The sequence below is a fragment of the Rhipicephalus sanguineus genome, chromosome 3 (assembly GCF_013339695.2).
Source record: "Rhipicephalus sanguineus isolate Rsan-2018 chromosome 3, BIME_Rsan_1.4, whole genome shotgun sequence".
Classification (NCBI taxonomy): Eukaryota; Metazoa; Arthropoda; class Arachnida; order Ixodida; family Ixodidae; genus Rhipicephalus; species Rhipicephalus sanguineus.
Window position 1 is genome coordinate 126,060,841 of NC_051178.1, and position 27,532 is coordinate 126,088,372.

Consider the following 27,532-nt stretch of genomic DNA (forward strand, 5'->3'; position numbering starts at 1 on the left):
GAGTTTGCAAGCGGGAGACACCAGGGAGCGCTGCTGCGCAGCCTAAAAGGGCCCAGCCAGTTTGTCTACGCCACGGCCCAGCGGACGGTGAACAGGACCAGACTGTCCGGGACCCAAGGTGCTGTGTTCAGGTGAGACCAGGTTCTCCATCTCCAAAATCTCCTTTTCAGGCAGGTTCCTGGAAAGCCGCGCAACCCGACGGAACGCGCCGAGAAAGGGGCGCTAGCACGTGGGAGGTCTCAATTGGCCGCGCCACATTGTAATGCCATCTTCCGGGTTTCCCTAATATCGCTGATGATTGCTAATTGGTTCCAATGAGTCCGACCGGCGGAGCTCATCTAGAGAAGTTAGGCGCAATCAGGCATCGTTGCCGGCGATTCACCGTCAATGACGGCAATTTCTTCTCGTTCCTTTTGAAGGGCCGTGTCCTGATTTGGGCCTTTGGCGCCGCGCGCGCGCCTAGCCAACTTGGCTTATGGTCCAGACACAGTCGCGCTGCTCTGACGTCCTGGCCGTGTGTGTTTGGTTTCCTCGCGCGTCTTTCTGGGCGGCCACGATTTTGCTTTCCGAAACGCTCGTCCGTCTACACAATGTTTACTTCAGTTATACGAGCTTAAACCTCGACTTCTCTCGATGGGCTGCAAAAGTCATCGCTGTCGACTCTGAATATCGCCAAGCGTTATCTGCAAGGACTACAATGGTGGTATTCCGAGATTCGTGCCACACCGTTTTCGTGGATGATGTGCCGTTCGAAGCGTTTGATTCTTACAACGTGCCGGTCTTTCGTGGGTACTTCGAAACTCCCGCACTGGATACGACCCTTAGACGAAATAAGTGTGACAGAATGGAATATTGGCGCTACCACGCCCTCCAGCCGCCATGAGGTATGTGCCTCTTTCGAAGGCCAGTGTATTAGTTTTCTTTTCATTGTTGTGACCGTCTTTCCTGCTTTTCACCAGACCTTTTATCAAGGTTTTCATACGTAATAACCTTTCATACTTTCATACGCCTCGATTGACATTCGTTGGCAACCATCGCTAATAATATGTTCAGCGTTGGGGTTGGACGAAATTTTTTTCCCTTGCGAACTGTTTCGGCTTAAGAAGTTCTTGCAAATACGGACCTTGAAGCTCAAAAGTTGTCGTTAAACGTTACAGGGCATAGTTTCTCGTTGGAAACCGCCCTGTCCTCGACAGGGAGGCATATACGATAGAAGAAAGGAACATGAGAGCAGTTGACAGCAGTTGATGCTGGAAGTAAATCACGGTGCACTGCGTTTTTTAGGGACTACTAATAACCACGACATTTACGGCATTTGCGGAATTCACGTGCCTCTGCATCGATGCTAAAATCGTCGCACAGAATATATGTCCTTACTATTTCGTCTAGGGGTGAACAAAATGCTGAAAAAAAAAGGAGTACGCATATCTACTAAGGGGTATTCTTCCAAGAAGCATTGGAATCTGTCGGAGGTAACATGTAGGTATCGGAACTAGGAATGGCGACACTCCAGACAACCATAACAGATGGTTCCATACGTTGCTTCTGCTTTAGTTGCTGGTTCTTTTAAAGAGCGGTCTGAGACTGAGTGATTTCGTCAACTAAGTCGTGCCACTGTAGTCACGTCTTAAATTCCGCTTTACTGTGCGTTTGCCGCAGAACATTATTTGGATTTAGCAGTTAGTTGCCAATAGTTCCCGTGCTTACAAGGATACTGATAAGTACTATTAAGTTAACTACAAATGATAACTTATTACACTTCTGTAATTAAGAGGAACCGTAGGCCGGCTGAATAGGTAGGTACCTGCCAATATTTCTCAACGTATACGGAATCACTCAGACTCAAGCTCACGTCTGCTCACACTCGTCGGCACTCACCAACGTTCCCGTAGTCGAGCGCACTCACAATCGCATTGAACTGACTAACGCTTACACTTACATCTATTCACGCTCACCGTCTATTCACACTCACTTTCATAGTCACGCTTGCCCACCCTCTCTTGCATTCGCTCGCGTTAATGCTCCCTTCAACTCACTCACCTGCACTCACTCGCGCTCACGCTCGCGTCCGTGCAATCACACTTACCGGCGCGTAATCGCGTTCATACGACGCGGTCACTCGCACACATCCTGACAGCCACGTAGAATCAGTGTCTATTGTTTAGAGACCGCAAGACACAGGAAAAAGCTGAATATTCCCGCTGCCTCGGCAGGCAGCCTGGAATTTAGGTTCCCGGCCTGATCTAAAACGCGCAAGCAACATATACGGTCTTTCCTCCTTGCTCTCTCTATTCTTTTTTCTCCCCTTCCCCCTCCCCCCGTGTAGGGTAGCAAACCGGGTACAACCTGGTTAACCTCCCTGCCTTTCCTTCGCTTTTATATATATATATCTCTCTACTGAACACAGTCACAAATTGCTGAGAAATTCAAAGTTTCCTAGGGCCTAGTGGTCCCTAAACTTTTGACCCCGACTGTACGTTCGTAGTCGCGTCCGCTCACCGTCACTGGTACTCATCCGCGTTCATACAACCGTCCACTAAAGCACTTATAAGGGCGTGTTGGGGGGAGAAAGCAGGCCAACCTACTCGGATATGTCGATGATATCGTTATGGAGACTCGACAATAGTTAAGGGGATTATAGGTAAAGAACGAAGTGTAGGTGGTAATTGCTCCTTGCAGTTCAGATCAATACAACCACATTTATAAAACGACAGAAGGTGGAGCTAGTTGGTACGCGGACTCATTATGAAAGAAAATAGGTGTTTAAACACGCACACAATAGATAAAGGCCACACAAACACATATTATGTATTAATTAAACATTGTATTATACAAAGAGCCTTATTTTATTTTCCATAAACGAGCAGCCCGAAAAGAAAGCACAGGGACAAGATTAGCCCACCGGCTCCAGGTTCTCTGCGGAGTCATAAGTTTTGACAGTTTCTGCCGGTTAAGTTCAAAACAAGCGAATCCGTAGCCTGAAATTGTGTGCGGCGTAGTTGTACCCCAAAATTGGCCAGAAATACCGCAAGATCCCGAGCAAGCGCCCCCCCCTCCAGGGGCGTATCCAGGGGGGTTCAAACCGCCCCCCCCCCCGAAATTTTTCAGTTTTGCTTGCTTATATATACACGCGCACATACAAACGCACGCACGAACATACATAAAGTATGGTTGAACCAACCCCCCCCCCCCACCCACCCTCGAAAAGAATTCCTGGCTACGCCCCTGCCCCCCTCCACCTCCCCCTCCTTTCTTTGGTGAAGGATAATTCGACAAGATTTGGGGGGGGGGGGGCTCTCGGTCATAGGTCAAAATTCAAGAAGGCGGTGGAAAAGCCGCTAAGAATACCGTGCTTCTCATGAAATGCTTTATTGGATACGCATGTATTCATTGTTTTCATTCGCCTTCGTCGGGCGAATAGGAACAGCGAATGAAACAGTCAAAATGGTGGGAGGGGAGAAGCGGCCGCATATTTGAAATCTCCCGAAGAAGGAAGGTGCTTGCTGGAGATTTTACTAGGAATATACTGTTAAATCGGAGACCGACACACGTCGCTATAGTTACGGCCACAGCGCGATATTCTATTATGGAATATCATTCCTGAATACCTTTCCTAAGGATTGTTCGGCTTTTGTTCAAGATAAGAAATGTGCATTCTTGATGCAGCGCTAAAAGACAGAGACTAAGAAGGAACATTCACACAGGACGAACGCGGACTCGCAACCGAAAAATTTATTTGAAAAGATCGTCCAAGAGAACAAGAAGAACAAAGAAAGACAAGTAAAACCGTGTGCAAAAGCAAAAAAAAAAAAGGGGGGGGGGTAATCTAGTCACTAACATAAGCATTACTTCAAAGAACACGTGCTCAGCAGAAAAGAAATCTCCTTTTCCGTCAGTGACAATGATGCCTGACTGACGCATGCGTCACCCATTCTTTTGATATGGAAGGCTTCTATCACCTCTCGAGTGACCTTGCATTTGTGTGACGACGAGACTTTCGTATCTGAAAACACTGGAGAACAACCACACGTGCAACCATAGGCGTACGCAGGGTTCACCATCAGGGGGGGGGAAGGTTCATCGCAGCGCCCCCCCCCACCATACTAAGTCAAAGTATGGGGCAGATATTGCGCCCCCCCCCCATCTTAGGTGACTAGAAGGGTCAATGTACGGGGCAGACTTTGCGCCCCCCCCCTCTTAGGTGATTAGGGGGGGGCGGCCGCCCCCCCCCCCCCCTGCCCCCCTGTGCGCACGCCTATGCGTGCAACAGTGCGACGCGAGATACGTTCGTCCTGTGTGAATTGTCTTTTAGCGCTGCATCGAGAATGCATTTGTACCAACTAGCCCAACTATCTATCCTGTTGCAATAAGAAACGTGGTTGTGAAAAACAAAATAACGAAAAACAAGAACAAGAGAAAAAAAACATTTACAATAGCTTAAAACTGACTCGGTTGTAGAATTTAAAGTGGGGCTAATGCAAGTGACCAATTCAGCGGACTAGTTAGGTGTGTCGCGGCTCAGCCATGGCGGCCTTGGCCGTCCAGCCCGTCGTACGAATCTGAGAGACGATGGCGGTCAGGATCTCTCCAAAACACAAATTCTTGTGTTTTGAGTGTAGAGGATGCATACATCAGAGTGTGGAATACATACGATAAAGCAGCATAAAAAAACAGGGAACAATTAACTGTTACGTTTAATTAAAACGCAGGAATCAATAGGACAAGGAAAGGAAACATCGGTGAAAATATAATTTACCACAGATGCGAGAGTCGAGCCCACATGTCCCGCCTCTCTGAAAGCACTGCGCGCATTATACGATAGAATTAAGTGGGTTAGACCAATTTCATTAGCGCAGTAAGTCGTCCCTTTGGAACACTTTCTACATTTGAGTTAAACTATGTTACTCATACCCGCCGCGGTGGTCTATGGTTATGGTGTTCGACTGCTAAACCGAAGTTCACGGGTGGAGGCGAAATGCTAGAGTCCCGCGTACTTAGATTTGGGCGGACGTTAGAGAACTCCAGGCGGTTGAAATTTCCGGAGCCCTCCACTACGGCGTCTCTCCGAATCATATCGTCGTTTTGGGACGCAAAACCCGAACACTTATTATTATTATCGGATCATCTTATTATTAACAATAATTGTTGGGGCTTTACGTCCTATAACCGCGATATTATGAAAAACGTCGTAGTGGGGAGGTCCAAAAATTTCGACCAGCTGGGGTTCTTTAACGCGCACCTGAATCCAAGTACACCGGCCCCTAGTATTTTGCTATAGCGGTATTCGATCCAGCGACTTTCGGGTCAGCAGTCGACCACCAATAACCACTAGACCACCACGGTGGGCCCATTTACTGTTCTCGCTCGGAGTAAATTGCAAGTAACTTCAGTCACAATCGCAACGCAGTAACGGGCCCGTGAGCCAAGCGGCGAGCGCCATCATCCATCCAGCGGCAGCTGGATCGGGTCATGCATCTGAGCAGCAGCGGCTGTGCCAACATCGGCCCATCAATGCTGCAGGACGAGTCGGCGTTGCAGCAGTCCGTCGATGAGGACCCGCAGGCCGAGGAAGACGCCCGCGGGCATTTCCACAGCATCCAGGTCATGCTGGGACTGCACCAGCAGCACACGGGCTCCTCTCCACCGCATCCGCAGCAGCAGCAACATCAGGTGTGCATTCTGCTTTGCAAGGACGCTGCTCTGTCCTCATCTGAGTTTCTCTTTTACATTGACATGATATTCCAAACACATCCTCATGTTTTAACAACTATTTCGCGGCATTGAAAGTCTTTTTTTTTTTTCCTTAGCAGGGTTGCTTCATTAACTGTTGCAAGTGAAACGTATAGAAAAACAAAAATATCCGAGGACAACTACACTAGCGGACAACTTTCCTTGGCAGTGACGCGAAGGCTACAGAGCCAAACAGCGCGCACGCTACCGCTAATGAATGTAGTCCTGCAACTGCGTCCGGGTTTTCTAGGCGAGAAATAAATCGAATCTCCGTCATTTTCTACAGAAAGCTCTTTGAGACATGTTGGCGTACCCCAGTAAGATATTTATAGTTGCTTTACTTGATACGCTATCATTTCGCGTTTTTGAGCGAGAATGTCGCGCCTTTTACGTGTCCCTCAAACGCTCAATGGCGTCTCCGTCTTTAGGTTAGCGTCCGTTTCATTCGGGCTCTTCCGTCTTCTCGCCTCAGAAACTTGCGTCGAGCCTTACCCTCAAATGGTTGTCTAGGCTGTTTTTTTTTATGTAGCGGCCGTGTCTATACTCCATCTCACAAGCTGGTTGCAGCAGGGTGAAAGCTACGAGGTATAAACAAAGCACATGCTTTCGCAGCAGAACATGGCTCTGTTTTTAATTGCATTATGACTAGAGAAGGTTAAGAAAACTGCGTTTGTTTGGCGCGTGCTACGTCACAGGAATACGTGATACGCTAATCATGATTCGAATGTAGTTCATAAGCATTTAATTATTGTATAGGTAACTGCCGATAATGGTGATTACGAAGCATGGCAGCGCCGATGCAGACGCGATCGCCCGCTTCGATCTGAACTCGCGATTGCTACTTGCTCACTGTCGAGACAGCAGTAAATACACTGTGGAATCGGCTATCACTGTCTGTCATCTCATGATGAGGACCAAGTATCAGGTACGTTTTGTCCTTACTAGTGAGATTACCTGTTTGTTCAGCCACGCCTGCTAAGCCTTGTACCCGAAAATTTGACAATGAATCTTGGAAACAGTGCAAAATAGACGCGGATACTTTGCTGTCGAAGCGTCAGGACGCAAATGTAACGCAAACACAGGCGTCAGTTTAGAACTTACGAGCTACGCAGCTCACGACGGCGATTTCATAATTTCGAGGCGCAAGGAACCAGCGTCGAAGCGTGCTGCCATGTTGTTGTTTCTTTTTTTCGGCGCTACGGTTGCTGCCCAACGCGTTAACGTTACTACCGTGCGCTCAATTTACTCGCCCAAAGCGCGTTGCTTTATCTTTTTCTTTTTTTGCGGCTGGGCTGTTGCTGGAGTTGGTTGCTGCCGTGCACTCGATCTCCTCGCCGAACGCGTGTGCGCAGACGCTATGGTAAGCCACCATAGCATGCGATGCGGCGCGGACGAACACATCGTGAGAAGTGCTCGCTATTCCTATTGGTTAAGCAGCCTCGTAGCTTCCACAGTGCTGCAACCAGCTTGTGAGATGGAGTATAGGCAGACAAATCAAATGGTATGAAACGCTTATATGCCACGCAGCCATCACTTTTCACAGCGGTACGAAACGCGTGCCGAACTGGACTACTTGGCGTGGGAGTACATGTGCGGAAGTTTCGCCACCGTAGCTTTTTCTTCATTGCCAAGAAAAGCTGTTCGCGAGTATAAGCACTTCTCATTAGTTGTGAACGCGAAAGCACTGTGATATCTCCAATTGAACGCCCGAGTCAGAACACAGCATCATCGTGCGGTGCCAATGCCGCATGCCACCAACGTACTGCGAGAGGAGAGACAAGCTTTCAGCACCCTAGAGCACAAGATAAGGACCGAGTGACAACCGACGAAGACAGGTGCTAACTTCCAAATTTCACACACACACACACACACACACACACACACACACACACACACACACACACACACACACACACACACACACACACACACACACACACACACACATATGTATATATATAGGGTTGATGAAAAGCCTGCGCAACCGCATTCGCATTTGACATCAGATACGATGAACAGTGTAAAATAAAAGCCGGCTAAAACTATATATTAAGGCTCGTTCTAATCTGTGACTAGCTCAGGAAAAGAACGTCAGCTTATTTTGCGGGGCAATAACAATGCTGACACGAATTATGTGTGTCGACGGGTATAAATCGCACTCGGTTCAGAACATCGGTCGCCTTGAGTTGCTTTTTAGTCGCCAGTCGCAAATGGTCGCGCGACCGGTGCAAGTCGCAGGGACGTGATGAGCCTTTATAGCTTTAGCCGGCACCGGCACGGCGTCTTCTCGTTTCTAGCGTTCGTCAGTATCTGGAATGGCAAAACGAAAGACCGTCGAGACGCGTGTCTGGTATGGAATTTTCGCAATGTCACAACTTTTCTGATGTGTCCATGTCGGCTTTACTTGTTGTCTTTTATTCCACCATCACGGAAAAGTTCAACGAAGCCTTCATCGAAAGTATTCTCCTCATACAGTTTTTTAACACGGAAGTGTTATATGTTGGGGTCCACCAATTGAGGCTTCAGTGACGTATTTCTGTCACGGATATGTCGTATAGAAAATGGACGCCAAGGGACGAGGAAGAAGAAAAGGTTTAGCCGCCGGGAATCAAACCTACGACCTCTCGGTCCGCGACGACGAGCGACCGGCGTTCTACCGACCAGGCTACCGAGGCACACGCACAACACTCCCCAAACGCTCTTTATATCTCTTGCACATTCTCTACCGCGCGGTGCTCTTTGTTGGCTGGGCCAGGCGGGGTGGGGTGGTGCCGCCTAGTGCCGCCGTCTGTGAGCGACCAAGAAAAGTACTGCGTCATGACACGAGCGCCGAGAGGGAGCGATTCAGCGACGATGCAGTGAAAGCATGGCCTCCGAGATTGCACGCCGGCAAGTTTCCTGCCGGCGTGCAATCTCGTGGGTCATGGTTAAAGCGTCTCGATACCAGCGAGGAACACTGGCCGCGCTAGCATCGGGGAGTTGCCCTAGACGCAGTTACGTTCTTTGCCTTTCGCTTCATGTTAGCGTGTGACGGCTAGTTGTCGGAGCTGTGCCAGTAATGCAGTTTCCACATGCACCAACAGCGTTTCTCCGCCGCCGACTGCTTCGAGTGCGACCGCACCGACTAATAAAACTGCTGCAATAAACGCCGCAGAAAGGCAACGATGCAGAAGGGCGAATGTCGTGCCTTGGTGGAGCGAGTCAGAGGCCGCAGGTGCGTTCGCGGCCCAAGCCTCTGCTTCCCGCGTTTGCTGAAGCGCAATGTGGTAGTGTATGCATGAGCATATGGGTAGGTTGTCCTATTACTCGGGCGCGTACACCGTGTCGTTTCTCTCCTTAATTGTCAGAGGCCGCAGGTGCGTTCGCGGCCCAAGCCTCTGCTTCCCGCGTTTGCTGAAGCACAATGTGGTAGCGTATGCATGAGCATATGGGTAGGTTGTCCTATTACTCGGGCGCGTACACCGTGCCGTTTCTCTCCTTAATTGACGACGCTTTGAAGAAATGCACATATTATGTCAGAGGAGGCGCTGATTATGTGTTTGTTGATACCTTGGCAAGGGATGCGCTGTGTCCAGGTATACGTTAACAACTTCAGCTACCACAACGGTTAAATCATGATCATGGTCGTTAGTCATCGCGATGGTGATGTGCCACTAGGCGTAAACGTGGGTGCATCAACGTCAAATTGTGCTATAACTGCCTAACACCAATAGACATTGTACAAGCTCTCATATATGACTACATAATAAGCACATGCTTCTGTGAAGACACGTTTCGCTTTCGTGTTACACCGATTCCCATGACTGAGGGATCAGACGTGTTTTTTTTTTTTTGTATCGCCGGTACGACGCACTAATTTTAGACAGATTCGCATTCGGCAAGCGTGGGTGCTTAGCCCAGTTGGTAAGACACTGACTTTCGGAGCGTGAGGCCCTAGGTTCGAAACCCAACACCGCGAAAATGATTTATTTTGTTTCAAATACATTGTTTTCTTTTTAGCGGTCCATTTTGCGTGACAGAAAAGCGGACGGACAGAGCTTTCTTATTGAGTGGGCACAGAAATTTGAGTGGGCAATATTGAGTGGGCACAGAAAACCCACGCAGCAGAATCTCGTTTGCATGTTGTCTACGTGATGCGTGAACGCGGAGCTTACATTAGGAACGCGTATGGTTGCATCCTTCACTGGAACGTTGTTTAGGGCGGCGTCGGCCCGGCTTCTTTCTTCGGGGCTTTCATTCCACCGTTACGAAATATGTCAACAAAAGCTTTCATAGAAAGTGTCCTCATTTTACTTTTTTTATTTTGTATCGCCGGCACCACGCATTCGTATGGTTCAGATATATTCTCATTCCGCAAGCTTGGGTGCGTAGGCCAGTCGTTAAGACATTCGCCTTCACAGAGCGGGGACGTGAGTTCGAAACCCAGTGCCATCAAAATTACTCGATTTGCCCTTTTAATCTTGTTCCTTTCTTTTTTGCGATTCGTATTACGTGACAGGAGTTACGAATGGACACACAGCTCCATTGTTGAGTCGGTATCAAAATACGCATTTAAATCTCCAGGAAGGAAGGAAGGAAGAACTTTATTGGACGAGTGAGTTTGGGCCCTTTACAGGCCCTGGGCCACCACGGCCATCACATTGCGCCTATGTGTCCAGACCACGCAGGGCCAGGGCACTGGCACCCCGGTTGAGACAGCGAAGCTGTTCGTCCAGATTCTGCGACGCAAGGAGGGCCTCCCATTCCTCCCATGTACTGATGCCCCTGCGGGGGAGGATCGGCAGGACAAGAATCCGTTTTGGCAGTTGTCCGAGCGATACGTATAAGCGTAGAGTTGGCGGGAAACTCTACGGTTGCGCCTTCTCTGAAACCCTGTTGTCCGTCGGCGTCGTGACGGCGTCTTTCATCTTTTAGCCTACGCCAGCGTAGGCTAGAAAGATGTTCCACTTTTTTTTTGTATCGCTGGTTCAACGCGTTCATATGGTTTAGATTTATTCACTCTCTGCAAGCGTTGCTGCTTAGCCAAGTAGGGAAAGAAAGTCGGCTTCGAAGCGTAAGACCTCAGGTTCAAATCCCAAGGCTGCCAAGAAAAGCTTTTTTTATTTTTTAGAGCAATTTGTCCTGGATGACAGATGAACGGGTAAAGAAAGCTTTCACGTTGAGTCGACATAGAAATGCTCATGTGTTTTAAGAACCCCGTATTACAGGATTCCTTTTATATACAGTGGCATCGCAACTACTTCCGAATTGCTAGTTGCTCCTACTATGTACAGCACATCTACGCAGTAAAGCAATAAACATTATCTTATTTTCTTAAGCGTAACCAATCTACGTGATAATGAACACACTTCCTTGAATGAAGCAAACCTCTCCATACCTCATTTATTGGTGTTTCCGGTTCGGTGCGCCCGCTTGGTTGGCTCTTATGTATTTAAATAGGAATCTTCCGAGTTGAAGCTCTCCCTGATGCGTATGCTTCACCGCTATAGATGTCGAAAAGCGCTAGAAAACGTTGAGGCCCTTATCACCCATGATAAAGCTAAACTTTTGTCTTACGTCACACATTGCAACGACGGGCATAGTAACATGCCTACAAACGCCTTCTGAACTAAAGCTTCCCCTGATGCGTTTGCTTCACCGCTATAGATGCCGAAAAGCGCTAAAAAAGTTGAGGCCCTTATCACCCATGATAAGGCTCAACTTTTGTCTGACGTCACACCTTGCAACGATGTACCTACTAATCATATTTTGCGTTCCGCAGGTGTCAGAAACGGCCCAAAATATTTTTCCACGGTCTGTGTTGTTGGGAAGCCAACTTCTTGTCTCGACTGGGGAAGAGGGTGATGCAGAGTCTGTTAATGACACACCCTCTCCATTTGACAGCAGAGCTGTTAAGGTCGAGGTTGGCCGTTTGTCGTCGATAGAATATGAACATCATCATGAAGCGGCACGCGGAATCTTCGTCCTCTCCTTCATCACCTTCCTCTTCTCCTTCGCTAGCAGAAGACGGGCGCCGACTTGTCGGGCGAGTGATGCAGTAACTTCATGGGCGAAAGAACGAGTACAGAGAGAGAAAGAGAGAGAGAGAGGGAAAAGGGACACGGAGAGCGGAAGAAATAGAAAGATAAAGAAAAAAATTCTTGGCGCAAAAAATTGTTCTGCCGAGGCGAGATTCGAACCCGCGTACCCACACTCCGTAGGCGAGCGTTCTAACCACTCAGCTATCGAGGAACACTGTTAGCGAAGAGTATATCCTTGCATAGAATAGTACTGCAAGGTGGTGGGAAAGGGAAGTGAGGTGACCGTGACGAAGACTTGGCCGAGGACCTACCCTTTGCCCCGACCAGGTCGGACGACGAAGACGAGGAGATGGACGGCAACAATTGGCTCTAGTCAACCACACTGTACATAATAAGTGCACTGCACAAATCCACCATTAGTCCACCAACTACTCTGTGACCCAGCCTTGCACGACTTAGTGCAAGCTGCACTATTTTTTTTTCTCCAGGGGGCCGTTCTGGCTGCGGATAGCGCGTTGGAGCAGCCAATGCAGAACGCGACATTTCGTGTGACGTCAGACATAAGTTGAGCCTTATCATGCGTGGTAAAGGCCTAAACTATTTCGAATGCTTTTAACGAGATAGCGTTAAAGAGCTCGTGTTGCAGAAATTCCGGTGTCGAGGTCGGCGTCTTTGGTTGTCAGCGAAAAATCAGCGTTGTCCGTGAGCGAAAATTCGAGGTAAATGCAAATAAAAGAATCATAAAAAACTTTGTTGGTTCGAGTCGTGATTCGAACCTGCTACCGCTCAATCCGCGGCGCGATGCGCTTAGCCGATCGGCCACCACGCACTTTTTTTTTTTCTTTATTGCCTGGTTTATTAGCACAAATTACAGAACACAGCGCACAAGAATTCATATCTCTGAATTCATCATTTCACAAGACACTTATATGTACATTCTAAAAAAAACGGGACCGACAGCTTGTCCCGTGTTGCATAGTCAGAAATATTTCGCTGTCAGCAATCTGTCAAGTGTGGGTAACCAGTGAGGTGGCTCGTGCAGTTCACGTAACACACTTCTAACATATAACAGATATTCATGTAAATACACCTTAGCAGGTTTTGGATCTTCGTGTTCATGTCTATAATCCATTCTAGTTTTCCACATGCTATGCATAGCAATAAGCATTATCAGATCACATGGCACGTCATCTGTTGGCTCCCATGGCAAGAAGCGAATACCGAATGGCGTGAGCTGAAAGTCTTTCTTTATCGTCCTTTGAAGGACGTCCCACAGGAACACTGAGTCATAGCAGTCTAAAAAGATGTGCTCGATTGTTTCGGGCTTCCTGCAAATCATACAGTTAACACCCCAAGGAAAATAAAACCCTTTATCTTTGAGCCATGGTTTAACAGGGAGCGTGCCTGTGTGCAACAAGAAAAGGAACGTCTTAGTTGATGCTCTAATAGGCATTCTATTTACGCGTTTAAACACATTCTTATTTCGTCCTGCTACATACACTTTACGGTATAAAGGTACAGGGCACATAATATCAACTAAATCCTTATACAGTTGTTTTTTTGTTACTGAGGCCAAGTAATCAAAAGAAAAATGCACTTGAAGAAACTGAAAAGCATACACAACTTCTCTCAAAAAACCCTTCACCACCCCGCAGTGCGAGCCATATGACGATACAACATATTCCGGTAATTTGTCCCGCAATCGGCCACCACGCACATATGCCGTAGTTTTCTAACATACAGTTATTTCTATGCACCATTTAGCGTTGGTGGTACGCACATCTCGGAGGTTCTTCAGCGGCTTGACAGAAATCCCGCGAGATGGCGCAAAGGGCCCACGGGCTCGCTTTCTGTGTTTCGTCGCGCCGCATGTATGGGCATATAGGAGCCGGCGCGCGTCCGCACTTTGACTTTCCTTGCGGCTCGGTTTGGGTGATGACAGAGAAGGGAAGCAAGGCTAGCGATTGGGAAGGAGATACGAACACGGTCCGTTTGCGCTATCACGTTCTACTCACGAAAGCGAAGCCCAAGCGTCCTCCAAGTTTTTCGCCATCTATAGCGGTGAAGCGAACGCATCAGGAGAACCTTTAGCTCGGAAGATTCCTATTTAAATACGTAAGAACTGACCAAACAGGTGCACCAAACCGGAAACACCGAGGTAGGACGCAAGGACAAGATTGCTTCATGAAAGGAAGCTGGCTCATTATCACGTAGATTGATTAAGATGCGGACAATAATGTAACGTTTGTTGCTTTACTGCGTAGATGTGCTGAGTATAGCAGGAGAAACTATGACACCTTGGCAGTAGTTGAGATGCCGCTGTATGTAAACAGAAACTATGTCCACCAGTCCCTCTGACACGTAAGACGAATTGTAATGAAATAACCATACTTTATGTATATTCGTGCTTGCCTTTATATGTTGCCCTGTATATATACACATGCAAAACTAAAAAAATTTCGAGAGGGGGGGGGGGGCTTCGTTTGGGCTACGCTCCTTCGTTCCTACAAACTATGCTTACAGATCACTCGGAGAACTCCCAAAGTAGAGTCTGCGTGGAGTATTAAATGCGTATTTTTGTGCCCAATCATCGAGAAAATCTTGCCTCCGCTAAACCGAGCTCTCGACAGCAGAACGGGTTAGTAAAAAAAAATGAATACCCGAGAGATTGCAATTAAATTAAATTAGCACAAACACTTATCACTGCTTCACTGTTATATGCATTCATCTCCAGCTGTGCAGCCAGAGCCTAGTCGACTACGTTCCCGCCACAAGTGTCTCCACATTGGACCCCATGGCAACCAGCATGAGCGGCCTCCTGCCGGGCCTCATGTCCATGGCACCGTGCGTCGGGATGCGAACTCGCGACCTGTCGGGTCCACTGCCAAGCATGGCTTCCGCGCAGCCAATGGGCTGCCTCGGTGGCGCCGACGGGAGTTTGCCTGCTCCAGCACCTCGGAAAGAAGGTGTGCTTTGTCTTATTAACGTATGCTTTTCCAAAAGAAAAAGACACGAAACACGGACTCAGACCGAATCAACTTCTTTTTCTCGTTGACTTACACTTACCTCTAAAGTCCACTTATAGCGTGATTGCGTGCTACGGCACACGTCGGACTCAGGAGCGGATGACTGTACCTATTTGGCGACACGTACAACTTGAAGAAAGACTTTTAGCACAGAATTAAGCGTGTCATTAGTCCGCAGTTTGCTGGTGGTCACGCTGACGAATACGTAAGACACCCCCTTCTTGACCGCAAACGACACGATATTGCGAGGCTAAAACTCAATGTTGATTTATAGTTATCACACCGTCTACCCTGCACTGTTAAATTAAGCTGGAAAGTGAAGACTTGTTGCGTGTGGAGTAGTACTTGTTGTAAATACAAAAAAAGTCACGTGTTAAGCATTGTCGAGTTAAGGTATTTTCTGCAACGTTAAAGATATGTCTTTCTGGACGCCTTTGAGTATGATTAAAAACAGAATAGCAGTGGTTGCTAAGTAAATATTGGTATTTGAAAATATTGCAAGGGGGACTTTTTATATGAAGGATCACGAAATAGGCAATTGATTTTCGTGCGGCACGAAACAATAAAATGTTCATTTATGACTGCGTTGTAAAGCAAGCAGATATGTGGTAGCCACGCGTAGTCCGACGTGCAAGATTTTTCACATCGTAAGATCTAAGGCTCTCACGCGAGTGGTTGTAAGTAAAGTACTTCAGTTCTACCCTAAGTCACCACATATTCTGTTGCAGAAACGCAGAAGAACAAATCGTCCGAGAAATCCTCGTCTTCGGACGCCGACAAGACGGTGAAAAAGAAGAAGACAAGGTAAGAGTCAAATTGGGAGAGAACTCGGTATCTGTACTCGGGCTTGAGACCTTCGAATCGTGCAACTCGGTCATTCCTGAAGAGCGTACTCGTCAAATGTCGGTTCCCCTTCTTGCAAACGAAGAGTCCTTGACGTCGAGAAGCTTGCGTCGACGAGCCTGCTTTCCAATTTGTGCAGTTCTGTAGCTGTATTGTCGCAAAGCGAAGGTTCAGTGCCAGCATCTTTCTTTTACACTGGCGCAATGGGGTTTGTGGATGTACTGAGGCTCTTGCGAAGCTTTTTAGCGCGATCAGAACAAAGGTAAACCGATTGCAAGAAGCAAAGACACAAATTATGTGAAAAGTATAACTCGGCTCGGAGTCCAATTTCGGGGAATAGCACCAAAACGCATTGCCGGAGAAGTGCGAGCAAACGAAACAAATACGGCGAGTTAGCTGCAGGCTCTCGGAGCAATCTTTTTCGCCACTTCGAAATTGAGACATGCAAAGAAAAAAGAGCGAGAGGAAGAAAGCGAATGGTCTAGTGCCTCTTCTCAACGAGATGACGCAACGTGACTCCGTTGTGTGAAGCAGTCAATTTCAACTTTCTGGGGCGCGAAAAGTGTTCACTGAGTAGAAGAAACGAACACCGCGAAAGCGCACTCGAGGTTCGGTTGGGTAACCATTGAAGCTTTCGGCAGACAGCAAGCAATTCGATCGTCGCCTACGCTATCCACGCGGCAATCCGCTGGGGAGCAATATCGTTGGCTCCTTGGAGCGTCCGCTTGTGTGTTTTTTTTTTCGACGAGAGGCTCAAAACGGACAAAACGACTAGAGCCCGACGCTTGGGCTGATAGCGTCGTGCCAGTCTGTCGCTGGCACCGAGGTTATGACGAGGCCTTTGTTTCAATTTGCGCGGAATGAGCAAGGAAGATTTGAATAAATTTAGGTTTGAATGTGGTCTTAGCGGGTCCTTTTTTAATGCCTCCATTGAAGAGGTAGTCTTACCAAGATCTCAGCCTGTCAAGAGGCGACGTATTCGCAGCACCTAGCGATGATGATGATAAAGCTTCATTAGAATAGATGGTTCGTCTTGTTACCAGGGGTAATGGGGTTTCGGAAACGGGAGATACCGACAGACCCAGTTATTTAATGCTCATTCGCACAATAGTAGGACAGCCTACTCCTCAGGAAAAGTGCAGAGTACTCCCGAGATAGTTTTCACTGAAGGTTTTTACAGAAGGACTGATCCAGTCCTCAAGGCTGGCCACTTTCCCCATGTACTTTCGTTGTAGGGCTGGGTATTTGGGGCAGTCCTGTAGTAGATTCGTTAGTATTGGGCTAACTTCTTTCTGTAACGGTAGTAGGTGTTTTATTGTGTATACCTGCAGGCCCCTCATTTACATAAGTACATGCCAACGCGCAAGCGCATCCACCACGAAAAGCAGTTTTGGTTCGCGCCTGGCGCACGAGGGCTTGGCATGCGCACAAAAGGTCGGAAGTTTTATATAGCTGTTGACGTAGGTGCTGTCAAAGCTGCCTCCCTATCTGTCGTTGCTCAGGTGTTTGGTGCTGCTTATTACATTGAGCAGTCCTAGGTGATATGGCTATGACATCACTTAAGAAGGCTGCCACTCCCTTTGGACAGCATGTCTTCAAAGATGCTTTTTTTAAACCGTTGTCCGTAATTCCTGTTAAAACGTAAAAGTTGTTGCTCTTGCATGACGTTGCGGCTCAAAGCATGACGTCATAGGCGTTAATAGGCTTCGTTCATGGAAAGCATATGCTGTCCGAAACCACGAGTTTCGGCGCCCTTGATTCATAAACATGATGCAAGTCGGCGTTGAGCTCTACAACATGTGTGTTAAATTAGCTGCGTTTATTTTTTTTACTTATTTCCTTTCCATCCCTGCTTGTCATTGTATGAGGCTCTGTGCGCGTTTTGTAATTTTAACAATATTCAGCGAGCCATACGAAATCGCTTAATGTTTTCATAAGTTTGCCGGTGCTGATACACGGACAAACTTGTTCAACGAGTCAGCGAGAAAGTGACGACGGCGGTCACCGTTTACAATGCCTTGCACTTTGACTGTCGCAGGACGACGTTCACGGCATTCCAGCTGGATGAACTGGAGAGGGCCTTCCAGCGGGCGCCCTACCCAGATGTCTTCGCCAGGGAAGACCTGGCCCTCAGGCTCAACCTCAGCGAGTCCAGAGTACAGGTAAAAACGACAAAAATTCGGAGATAGGATGATGATTATGAGGGAACTTTATTTTGGTCGAGAGAAGGATTGCTGAATTTTTCAGCTGAGATGATGTCGCGTGTGCTCCCTTCTGAATACTTCCGTCACTGTCGACCATTGCCGACTATTGGTAGCTACTACGATTACTGGAGGCTGCCAGTCATAAAAGAGAAGGACCCGTGCATTTGACTCACTGGCCATTTCATGTCTCACTGTAAGAGTACCAAGAAATGTGACGGCTGTTTACTTATTCCTTATTTGAAAGCTGCCCATTCTGCGGATTCCCAAAATAATATTCCGTTACTGAAGTAAATTAAATAAGCTTCTCAATACCCTTTTTTTACCACCGATGTTTAATTCAATAAAATCTGAAGAATATTGCCACGCCCACTTCTTGTCTTGTTTTGATGTATTCGGGTTTTACCGGCAGGGACGGTTATCAACGCTCGACGCTGTCCGCGAAGTAGTGTTCTAGAAGCGTCGCGATTGTAGTAGATCGGATTGTTAAGATTGCGCCCCGCGCGCGAATGTTCCAGCTTTGTCTAGAGATAACACCGCCACCAGCGATGTTGCTGGAAACTTCGATAGTGGCTGTATAAAAGCCGACGCGCTTGATCGCTTGTCAGTTGATCGACGGACGACGCCCTGTTCGCCGCTATCATTGTACAGCGTGTATTGCTGTATTGCTAGTTCTCATTTTCCGGCCACAAGTTCGGCCAAATAAACAGTTTCAACCTGCAAACGCCGACTGCTGTCTTCGTCGACGTCACGACCACGTGACATCTGGTGGAGGTGCTGCTTCATGATCCGGACGCCACCGCGGAGCGCTGACCCAAGCCCAAGCCGCGACGAGGACGACGGCAAGGAAGTCCCGGATCGTCGAACAAGCCGCAGACAGAAGGGACTGCAGCCAGAGCACGGGCTCCTTCCCGAAAAACCCAGGCAGCCGCAGATCTCAATATCGACCACAGCGACGATGACCGACCACGTGCAGCCTGCGCCAATCCTTTTTCGTCAGCCCAAGGAGCCGCCAACCTTCCGCGGATCGTCGTTCGAAGACCCGGAAAGCTGGCTTGAAGCCTACGACCGAGTCGCCCTTTTCAATTCCTGGACCAGTGAAGACAAGCTACAGCATGTCTTCTTCGCCTTGGAGGACGCAGCTAGAACATGGTTCGAGAACCAAGAGCGAACCCTGACAACATGGGACGTTTTTCGCAGCAGGTTCCTGGCAACATTCACCAGCGTTGTCCGCAAGGAGAGGGCCGAGGCTCTGCTCGAAACCCGCGTGCAGCTGCCAAACGAAAATGTGGCACTCTTCACAGAAGAAATGACGAGACTGTTCCGCCACGCAGACCCTGAGATGCCTGAGGAGAAGAAAGTTCGCTTCCTCATGCGAGGAATCAAGCAGGAGCTGTTCGCGGGACTAATCAGAAACCCACCCAAGACCATCCAAGAATTCCTCGCGGAGGCAACAACAATCGAGAAGACGCTCGAGATGCGCACTCGGCAGTACAATCGCCGCGCATTCCAAGACAGCGCAGGAGCTCACGCCCTCGGCTCCGACGACTTGCGCGAAACGATCCGAGCCATCGTGCGAGAGGAGCTGCGCAAGCTCGCACCTTTTGCACAGCCCGAAGTGACGTCGATTGCGGACGTTGTACGCGAGGAAATCCAACAATCACTGGGTGTTCCTCAACCGGCACCGCCGCAGCTGCAAGCAATGAGCTATGCTGCTGCAGCCCGACGCAACGCCCCCCCTCCTCGCCCACGTCAAGACGCCGCGCCGCCCCAGCAGTTCCGCCGCCAGGCACCACCGCCGCCACCACCGACGTCATACCGCCCGCCAGCCGGTCAGCGATACACGCCGAGGAAGACCGACGTTTGGCGCGCCCCCGACCATCGTCCACTCTGCTACCACTGCGGAGAAGCTGGCCACACCTACCGCCGCTGCCAGTATCGACGGATGGGCCTGCGCGGGTTCGCCATCGACGCGCCGCGTCCACAGCAGGGTGAACGACCACGTGACATCGCCGACTATCTGGCAGGAGCGCAGTGGACCCCCCGAGGACCTTCCCGATCGCCGTCGCCAGGCCGATACGCCTCTCCCCAACGCCGCCAGTACACTGGCCCCTTCCGGGGCCGGTCGCCTAGCCCGTATCCGGGAAACTAAGGGCAGCAACCGATGGAGGTACGGTTGCTGTACGACGAAACATCGAAGATCCTCCGCCGCCGACGACGGCACCACGACGAAACCTTGAAGACCCGACGCGAACCAGACAGAGCCCTGACGACGAAGCCTCGCGGACCGAAGTGGACCTGACAACGCAACGGGGAAGCAGCGGAACAAACCGACGTAGCCGTGACCCGACGCCACGACCTAACTGCAATTCAAGACGACGAACTAGCGACCTCGACGTCCTTATCGACGGCCACAACGTCACAGCTCTCGTCGACACCGGAGCTGACTATTCTGTCATCAGTGGACCGTTCGCCGCGAAGCTGAAGAAAGTTAGGACAGCCTGGGAAGGCCCCGAAATCCGGACAGCTGGAGGTCATCTAGTAACACCGGAGGGAATCTGCACAGCGAGACTCACCATTAACAACCGGATTTATCCCGCGAACTTCGTAGTCCTGCAGCGTTGCTCGAGAGAGGTCATTCTTGGTATGGACTTCTTAAGCCTTCATGGTGCAGTCATCGATCTGAGATCCAAGTCGATAACATTATCCACAGAAAAAGCACTACCGCCGTACACACCGCCAGAAAAACACGCCTTGAATGTGCTGGAAGACCAGGTCACCATTCCCCCTCGCTCCAGCGTCATCATTTCCGTCGGCACTCAGAAATCAGCAGACCTGGAAGGCGTCGTCGAGGGCGATCAGCACCTGCTTCTGAACCGTCAGATTTGCGTCGCAAGAGGCATAGCCGAGCTGCGCGATGGCAAAGGAAAGGTAGTGCTGACAAACTTCAGCCACGAATATAGGCACCTAAACATTGGTACAACGGTCGCCTACATCGACGAATTCGTGGACGCCAGCAATGCTTTCGCCTTCTTCGATGCTACTGAACCTGCTTCGAAGGATCGAGATCCCCAAACAGATTTCGACGTCAACCCGAGCCTCCCGAAGCACAAGCAAGACCGGCTTCAAGCCCTGCTTCTGCAATTCAAGGACTGCTTTTCGTCGTCGTCAAGAATTCGACAGACCCCAGTCGCCAAACATCGCATCATAACAGAAGAAGGTGCCCGACCAATCCGACAGAGCCCGTACCGAGTTTCGACGCGAGAACGCGAGGCTGTTAAGAAACAGGTCGACGAAATGCTACGCGACGACATCATCCAGCCGTCGAAGAGTCCGTGGGCATCCCCGGTGGTGCTAGTGAAGAAGAAGGATGGGACTCTACGTTTTTGCGTCGATTATCGTCGCCTGAACAAAGTCACGAAGAAGGACGTGTATCCCCTTCCCCGGATAGACGACACTTTGGATCGATTACACAACGCAAAGTACTTTTCGTCGATGGACCTCAAGACCGGTTACTGGCAAATAGAAGTCGACGAGAGAGACCGAGAAAAGACTGCTTTTATAACACCAGACGGCCTGTTCGAGTTCAAGGTCATGCCCTTTGGTCTTTGCTCGGCACCTGCGACTTTTCAACGGGTTATGGATACAGTACTGGCCGGCTTGAAGTGGCAGACGTGTCTCGTGTACTTGGACGACGTCGTTGTGTTTTCCTCAAACTTCGACGAACACCTTCGGCGCCTTGAAGTTGTACTTCAAGCAATCAAGACCTCCGGACTCACCTTGAAGCCTGAAAAGTGCCGCTTTGCGTACGAGGAGCTATTGTTCTTGGGTCACGTGATCAGCAAGGATGGTGTTCGCCCGGACCCGCGGAAAACAGCTGCCATCACTGACTTCCCGACGCCCACCGACAAGAAGGCCGTACGCCGTTTTCTCGGCTTGTGCGCCTATTACAGACGTTTCGTCAAGGAATTTTCACGGATCGCCGAGCCACTGACGCAACTCACGAAGGCTGACGTCGAATTCAGGTGGGAAACGTCGCAAGTTCAAGCATTTCAAGAACTGAAACGACGCCTGCAGACGCCTCCCATACTTGCGCATTTCGACGAATACGCCGATACGGAAATCCACACCGATGCAAGCAGCGTAGGACTCGGCGCCGTCCTTGTGCAAAAGACCGACGGATTCGAAAGGGTCATCAGTTATGCTAGCCGGTCGCTATCAAAGGCAGAAATCAACTACTCCACAACAGAAAAGGAGTGCCTGGCCATCATCTGGGCTACATCGAAGTTTCGCCCCTACCTCTACGGCCGTCCCTTCAAAGTTGTGAGCGACCACCACGCCTTGTGTTGGCTAGCTAACTTGAAGGACCCTTCAGGTCGCCTCGCACGGTGGAGCCTACGACTTCAAGAATTTGACATAACCGTCGTTTACAAGTCCGGAAGAAAACACTCCGACGCTGACTGCCTGTCCCGCGCCCCCGTCGACCCACCGCCGCAGGACGACATGGAGGATGACTGCTTCTTGGGAACCATAAGTGCCGAAGACTTCGCCGAACGACAGCGAGCGGACCCAGAACTCAGGGGCCTTGTGGAATACCTCGAGGGCAGGACCACCGTTGTTCCCAAGGTATTCACGCGAGGACTGACGTCGTTTTTCTTGCGCAACGGTGTTCTCCTTAAGAAGAACTTCTCGCCGCTTCGAGCCGATTCCCTTCTCGTAGTGCCCTCGACATTGCGACCAGAGGTCCTCCAGGCTCTGCATGACGACCCGACGTCTGGACACCTGGGTGTTGCTCGCACGCTCGCAAGAATACAGGAAAAGTACTACTGGCCGCGCCTTGTCGCCGACGTAACTCGCTACGTCAAGACCTGCCGGGACTGTCAGCGACGCAAGACACCGCCGACTAGGCCAGCCGGACTTCTGCAGCCTATCGAGCCACCTCGACGGCCGTTCCAACAAATTGGGATGGACTTACTGGGGCCGTTCCCGACGTCCAGTACCGGAAACAAATGGATCGTCGTAGCTACCGACTACCTCACCCGCTACGCCGAGACAAAGGCCCTACCCAGAGGCAGTGCCGCCGAGGTAGCGAAGTTCTTCATTGAGAACATCCTCCTCCGTCATGGCGCCCCAGAGGTCCTCATCACAGACAGAGGTACGGCGTTTACTGCTGACCTAACTCAGGCAATACTGAGATACAGCCAAACAAGCCACCGCCGGACCACAGCGTACCACCCACAAACCAATGGCCTCACCGAGCGGCTAAACAAGACCATCGCCGACATGCTGGCCATGTATGTCGACGTCGAACACAAGACGTGGGATGCCATCCTTCCGTATGTGACCTTCGCATACAACACGGCCATGCAAGAAACGACGCAAATGACGCCGTACAAGTTGGTCTACGGAAGGAGCCCGGCAACGACGCTCGACGCAATGCTACCAACCGCCACCGACGAAGACGACCTCGACGTGGCCGCCTATTTGCAACGCGCCGAAGAAGCTCGACAGCTCGCCCGCCTGCGCATCAAGAACCAGCAGAGGGTCGACAGCCGTCACTATAATCTTCGACGACGCCACATGGAGTACCAACCCGGTGACCGTGTGTGGGTCTGGACGCCGATACGCCGACGTGGGCTCAGTGAAAAACTTCTTCGGCGATACTTCGGGCCATACAAGGTGCTTCGACGTCACGGCGCTCTTGACTACGAGGTCGTCCCGGATGGCATTACGAACTCCCAGCGACGCCGCGCACGACCTGAAGTCGTCCATGTCGTGCGCCTTAAGCCGTTTTTTGCGCGTTAGCGAACCTAGGGACTGTACTTTTTCTTTTGTTATTGTTTTTTAATTGTGTATGCACTTGTCTTGTTTTTCTCTTCTATGTTCTTTCACAAGCATCGGGACGATGCTTTTTCAGAGGGGGGCAATGCCACGCCCACTTCTTGTCTTGTTTTGATGTATTCGGGTTTTACCGGCAGGGACGGTTATCAACGCTCGACGCTGTCCGCGAAGTAGTGTTCTAGAAGCGTCGCGATTGTAGTAGATCGGATTGTTAAGATTGCGCCCCGCGCGCGAATGTTCCAGCTTTGTCTAGAGATAACACCGCCACCAGCGATGTTGCTGGAAACTTCGATAGTGGCTGTATAAAAGCCGACGCGCTTGATCGCTTGTCAGTTGATCGACGGACGACGCCCTGTTCGCCGCTATCATTGTACAGCGTGTATTGCTGTATTGCTAGTTCTCATTTTCCGGCCACAAGTTCGGCCAAATAAACAGTTTCAACCTGCAAACGCCGACTGCTGTCTTCGTCGACGTCACGACCACGTGACAATATTTAGTATTGAGATGAATATTCTAAGAGTGTACTTCTTGAAGGCTTGTATTCGACCTTTTTCGAAATTGTCTCTATTGGGACAGTGCTGAGTGTACTAATTTGTGGTTTCCTCTGGTAGCTTGCCCACGGCAATGTAGCGCTCTGATACATTCTACATTTTTTGTTTTTGTGTTCAGGTGTGGTTTCAAAACCGTCGTGCCAAGTGGAGGAAAAGGGAACCACCTCGAAAGACAAATTTTCTTCAAGCAGGTAAGGATTCTACGGCGTCTCTTCACATAGTTCGATCTATAGGCGTCACCAATAATAAAAAAAGTAAAGATATAAAAACGCCCATTCTTGTTTTGACTTACGCCTTTATTACTTGTGGCATTCCTGGATGAATGTTCATGATTGTTGGCTATCATTTTCTGCGAATTTTGTTTTCTTGCATGTAAGTTCGCCAGTCCTGAGAAACCCTTCTACTGGGCGTGATAGAGAGAGGCTCAGTGAGAAAATCATGTTGCCAAGGTTCACGTGGTGTCCACATCCCGTACCAGTGAGGGGCAGGCCCGTAGCCAGGAATTTTTTTCGGGGAGGGGGGGGGGGGGAGGGCACTTGCTGAAAACAATGACTATTTAAAAAAGCAGCGATATGCATTATTTATTTTTGGTAAAAACGCATACTTCACCAAAATTTCGGGGGGGGGGGGGGATGGTCCTCTAGCCTGGCTACGGGCCTGGTGAGGGGTAAGGAATATGATAAAATGTAACAAAAATTGATTTATAAGCCTGGCAGCTGCTGAAGCAATCGCCGTCACCGAAAAAAAAAACGTCATGGTGGCTATGCTTTAGACACCACCTACGCTGCCTTAACTTAATGCCGGGAAGATTTCCTTTGCCGATCTGTGAAGTTGACCATTAGCAGGCGCATGTTTTATAACATCATTAAATACACAAGTTAATCTTGCTTTCCCACGTTTCTTTACCTTGCATTTCGCCTTCGGGAAAACAACGAACCCAGCGGCTGCACAGAGCATGCAGAAGGGCGGCCACCCCTACGCCACCGCGTCGCCGACACTTCCTCCGCTCAACGCTCCCTTGGACTCGTGGGGTTTCAGCGCGGGAAACCCTTATGACTTCGGCTTCCAGACGTCATCGCCCATGCAGGGTTCGCCCGGGCAGGGTTACGGCGCCGCCACTTTCTCGACCGCGGGACCGCCTCCGGGTTCCATGGGCGGCATGGCGGCCAATCCGAGCTCGTTCTACAGCACCATGCTGCCCCCTACGCAAGACCAGCTTCTCCCGCAGCTCCAGCCGCCCGTCAGCTCGGCGGCTACGGGCATCGGGCAGCGACCCTGCGGTGCGCCGTCGCCCGACTCCCACCAGAAGTGTTCGTCGCCCATGCCTTACGCCTGCTCCTCGAGCCCCGACAACGTCAAGAAGCAGGGCGGCGGCAACGGCAACGGAGGCCTGATGGGCACCAACGGGCTCCTGGACACCGCCGATCTGCACCAGATGGGTGCCATGCCGCACCTCATGATGAAGGGAAAGGACAACTCCCTGTCGCCGCTGCCACCGCTAGACTTCTTCACTTAAAAATGCGCGCGCTTCGTTTTCGTCGTGCGGGGAGAGAAGCCAGTACATGCTCGTCCATTGAGTCTCGAGACCCGTCACAGCGCGCTCCAGTGACCTACTGCAGAGGAATATGTTGACGCTACGGTGTAAGTTGTGACTGCCTGCAGGAAAAGAGACTATGTTGACGCTTCGCAGTGAGTTGTGATGACGTTTTGGCACAGCTGGCGCGTTGTCCATTTCCACGTGACTGGTGTCACAGCTTTGTGACAGAAGTGAGGGACACGACTTTCATATACATTCAAGTGCCTAAACGCTATTCCAAATAGGATGTGCTGGAAGACAGTGAACTATGCGGGTTAGCTTTAGTAAACGAAAACAAGAAAAAAGACACGAGATCGCGAATGTGATGGTTCTCGTGAGCGGTAGGACTGGGGTTCTTGAGTGGGGGCTATTACGAACCTAGCTAATTCTTCTTGTGAACCGGCTGTACTATGTGTACTTTGTCTGTTAGTAGTTACCAGCCTGCTCTCTTTCTTATGCCCCTTTTTACCTCTTGTATATACACATATAGTCCAGCTTTTTTATTTTGTTTGTGTCATGCCAGAGGTATTTGATCTGAAACATTTTCTTGTCTCTCTTTTTTTTCCCGGCGAGTGAGACTAGCGCTGACTTGGAAAACAGAGAAGTTCTTCGCAGACAGGAGTCGCTCTCCAATACCGTATTCTAAACGATTCATGCTTAGCAACTCCATCTACGTGCAAATGAAGTGCGCTTCAGATTTAAACGAACCAGAGTAACACTTTGAAGTTGACTGACCTGGTATATGTAGTAAACGATGTGTAACACGTTCTTTCCAGCCTTACAAACACATTCCTCTGTAACAGATAACCCCGCTACCCGTAATTAGTGCGTGTTTATAAATAATGTCTACACTGGAGCGAAAATAAACATGCACTTTGCAACACCACCTTTCGCACATTTAAGCTAAGTGTTCTTATTGCACCTACGTGTACTTTATTCATACTTGTACAGTTCTGAATTATGCTGCGGCATGTGTGGTTCAATACGTGTATTGACAATAAGGCGGGCCCACGTGCATTTTCTGGTCAATGCGTGTCTGTGTCGTTTGTGTTGTTTTGCGAGACGATTGTAACGAATGGCGATGTGGCGATATGGAGTGGCATCGCGAGTGTAGCGCCGAGTTCCTGTTTCGTACTCGCAAATGTACCACATTCAGTTTTAATTAGTGTTTTCCGTGGCGCAGTGTGTTGGGCCCCACGTTTGCCTTCGGGGAAGGTCCGCGGTATTAATGGTTGAAGCGGATGCGGAATCGGCGTGTCACGCTGAACGTGCTGATTACATCGCTCATCACGTAAACATGAAAGCATTGTTGAGATTTACAAGGACAGATGCATCGGTAATTGTGTCCATGAGACCAAAGAGTGCTCCTGGTATATCTTAGCCTAGGTTAGGTTTCGAAAGCTCATTTACCGGAAGACAAAAAAAAAATTACACCATTTCCCGCTAAAGGGGACCATGAGGCGATGCGAAGCCGGAGCACTTGCACGATCGCGTTCCGTTGGCGTTCTTTAGGCATGCTACCGACCTCGCGTCGTGGAACGCGAAGAGGAACGCTACGCGCGTCTTGTCTTCCCTCTAGCCTGGCCGTTAATTCTCACAGGGCGAGCGGGGAACGCAGTCGGCAGGCGTGCGAGAGGGGGGCAGCGTAGGAGAGGCAAGAGAGGGGGAGGGGACGCGAATGCGCTGGTGCTCATCGCGGCGTTGCGCAGGAGAGATTTTCGGCATGTCTAGCCCGCGTTTCAGA

At 49.8% G+C, this 27,532-nt stretch overlaps 1 protein-coding gene across 1 annotated transcript; it reads left to right on the top strand.

Moving 5' to 3' along the window:
• Nucleotides 1-27,532, top strand: LOC119387105 (homeobox protein orthopedia B). The gene is made up of 7 exons (XM_049414120.1): nt 1-131; nt 5,408-5,670; nt 14,485-14,716; nt 15,484-15,580; nt 17,658-17,781; nt 24,331-24,403; nt 25,154-27,532. The coding sequence occupies exons 2-7, from the start codon at nt 5,470-5,472 to the stop codon at nt 25,726-25,728; spliced, it is 1,302 nt and encodes a 433-aa protein (XP_049270077.1). The 5' UTR covers nt 1-131; nt 5,408-5,469; the 3' UTR covers nt 25,729-27,532.

Bases quoted from the DNA above. Each gene is read 5' to 3' on its own strand.
- LOC119387105 (XM_049414120.1), top strand. From the start codon at position 5,470: ATGCATCTGAGCAGCAGCGGCTGTGCCAACATCGGCCCATCAATGCTG. The intron at 5,671-14,484 runs GTGTGCATTCTG...ATTCATCTCCAG, and splicing joins CGCAGCAGCAGCAACATCAG to CTGTGCAGCCAGAGCCTAGT. The intron at 24,404-25,153 runs GTAAGGATTCTA...CAACGAACCCAG, and splicing joins GACAAATTTTCTTCAAGCAG to CGGCTGCACAGAGCATGCAG.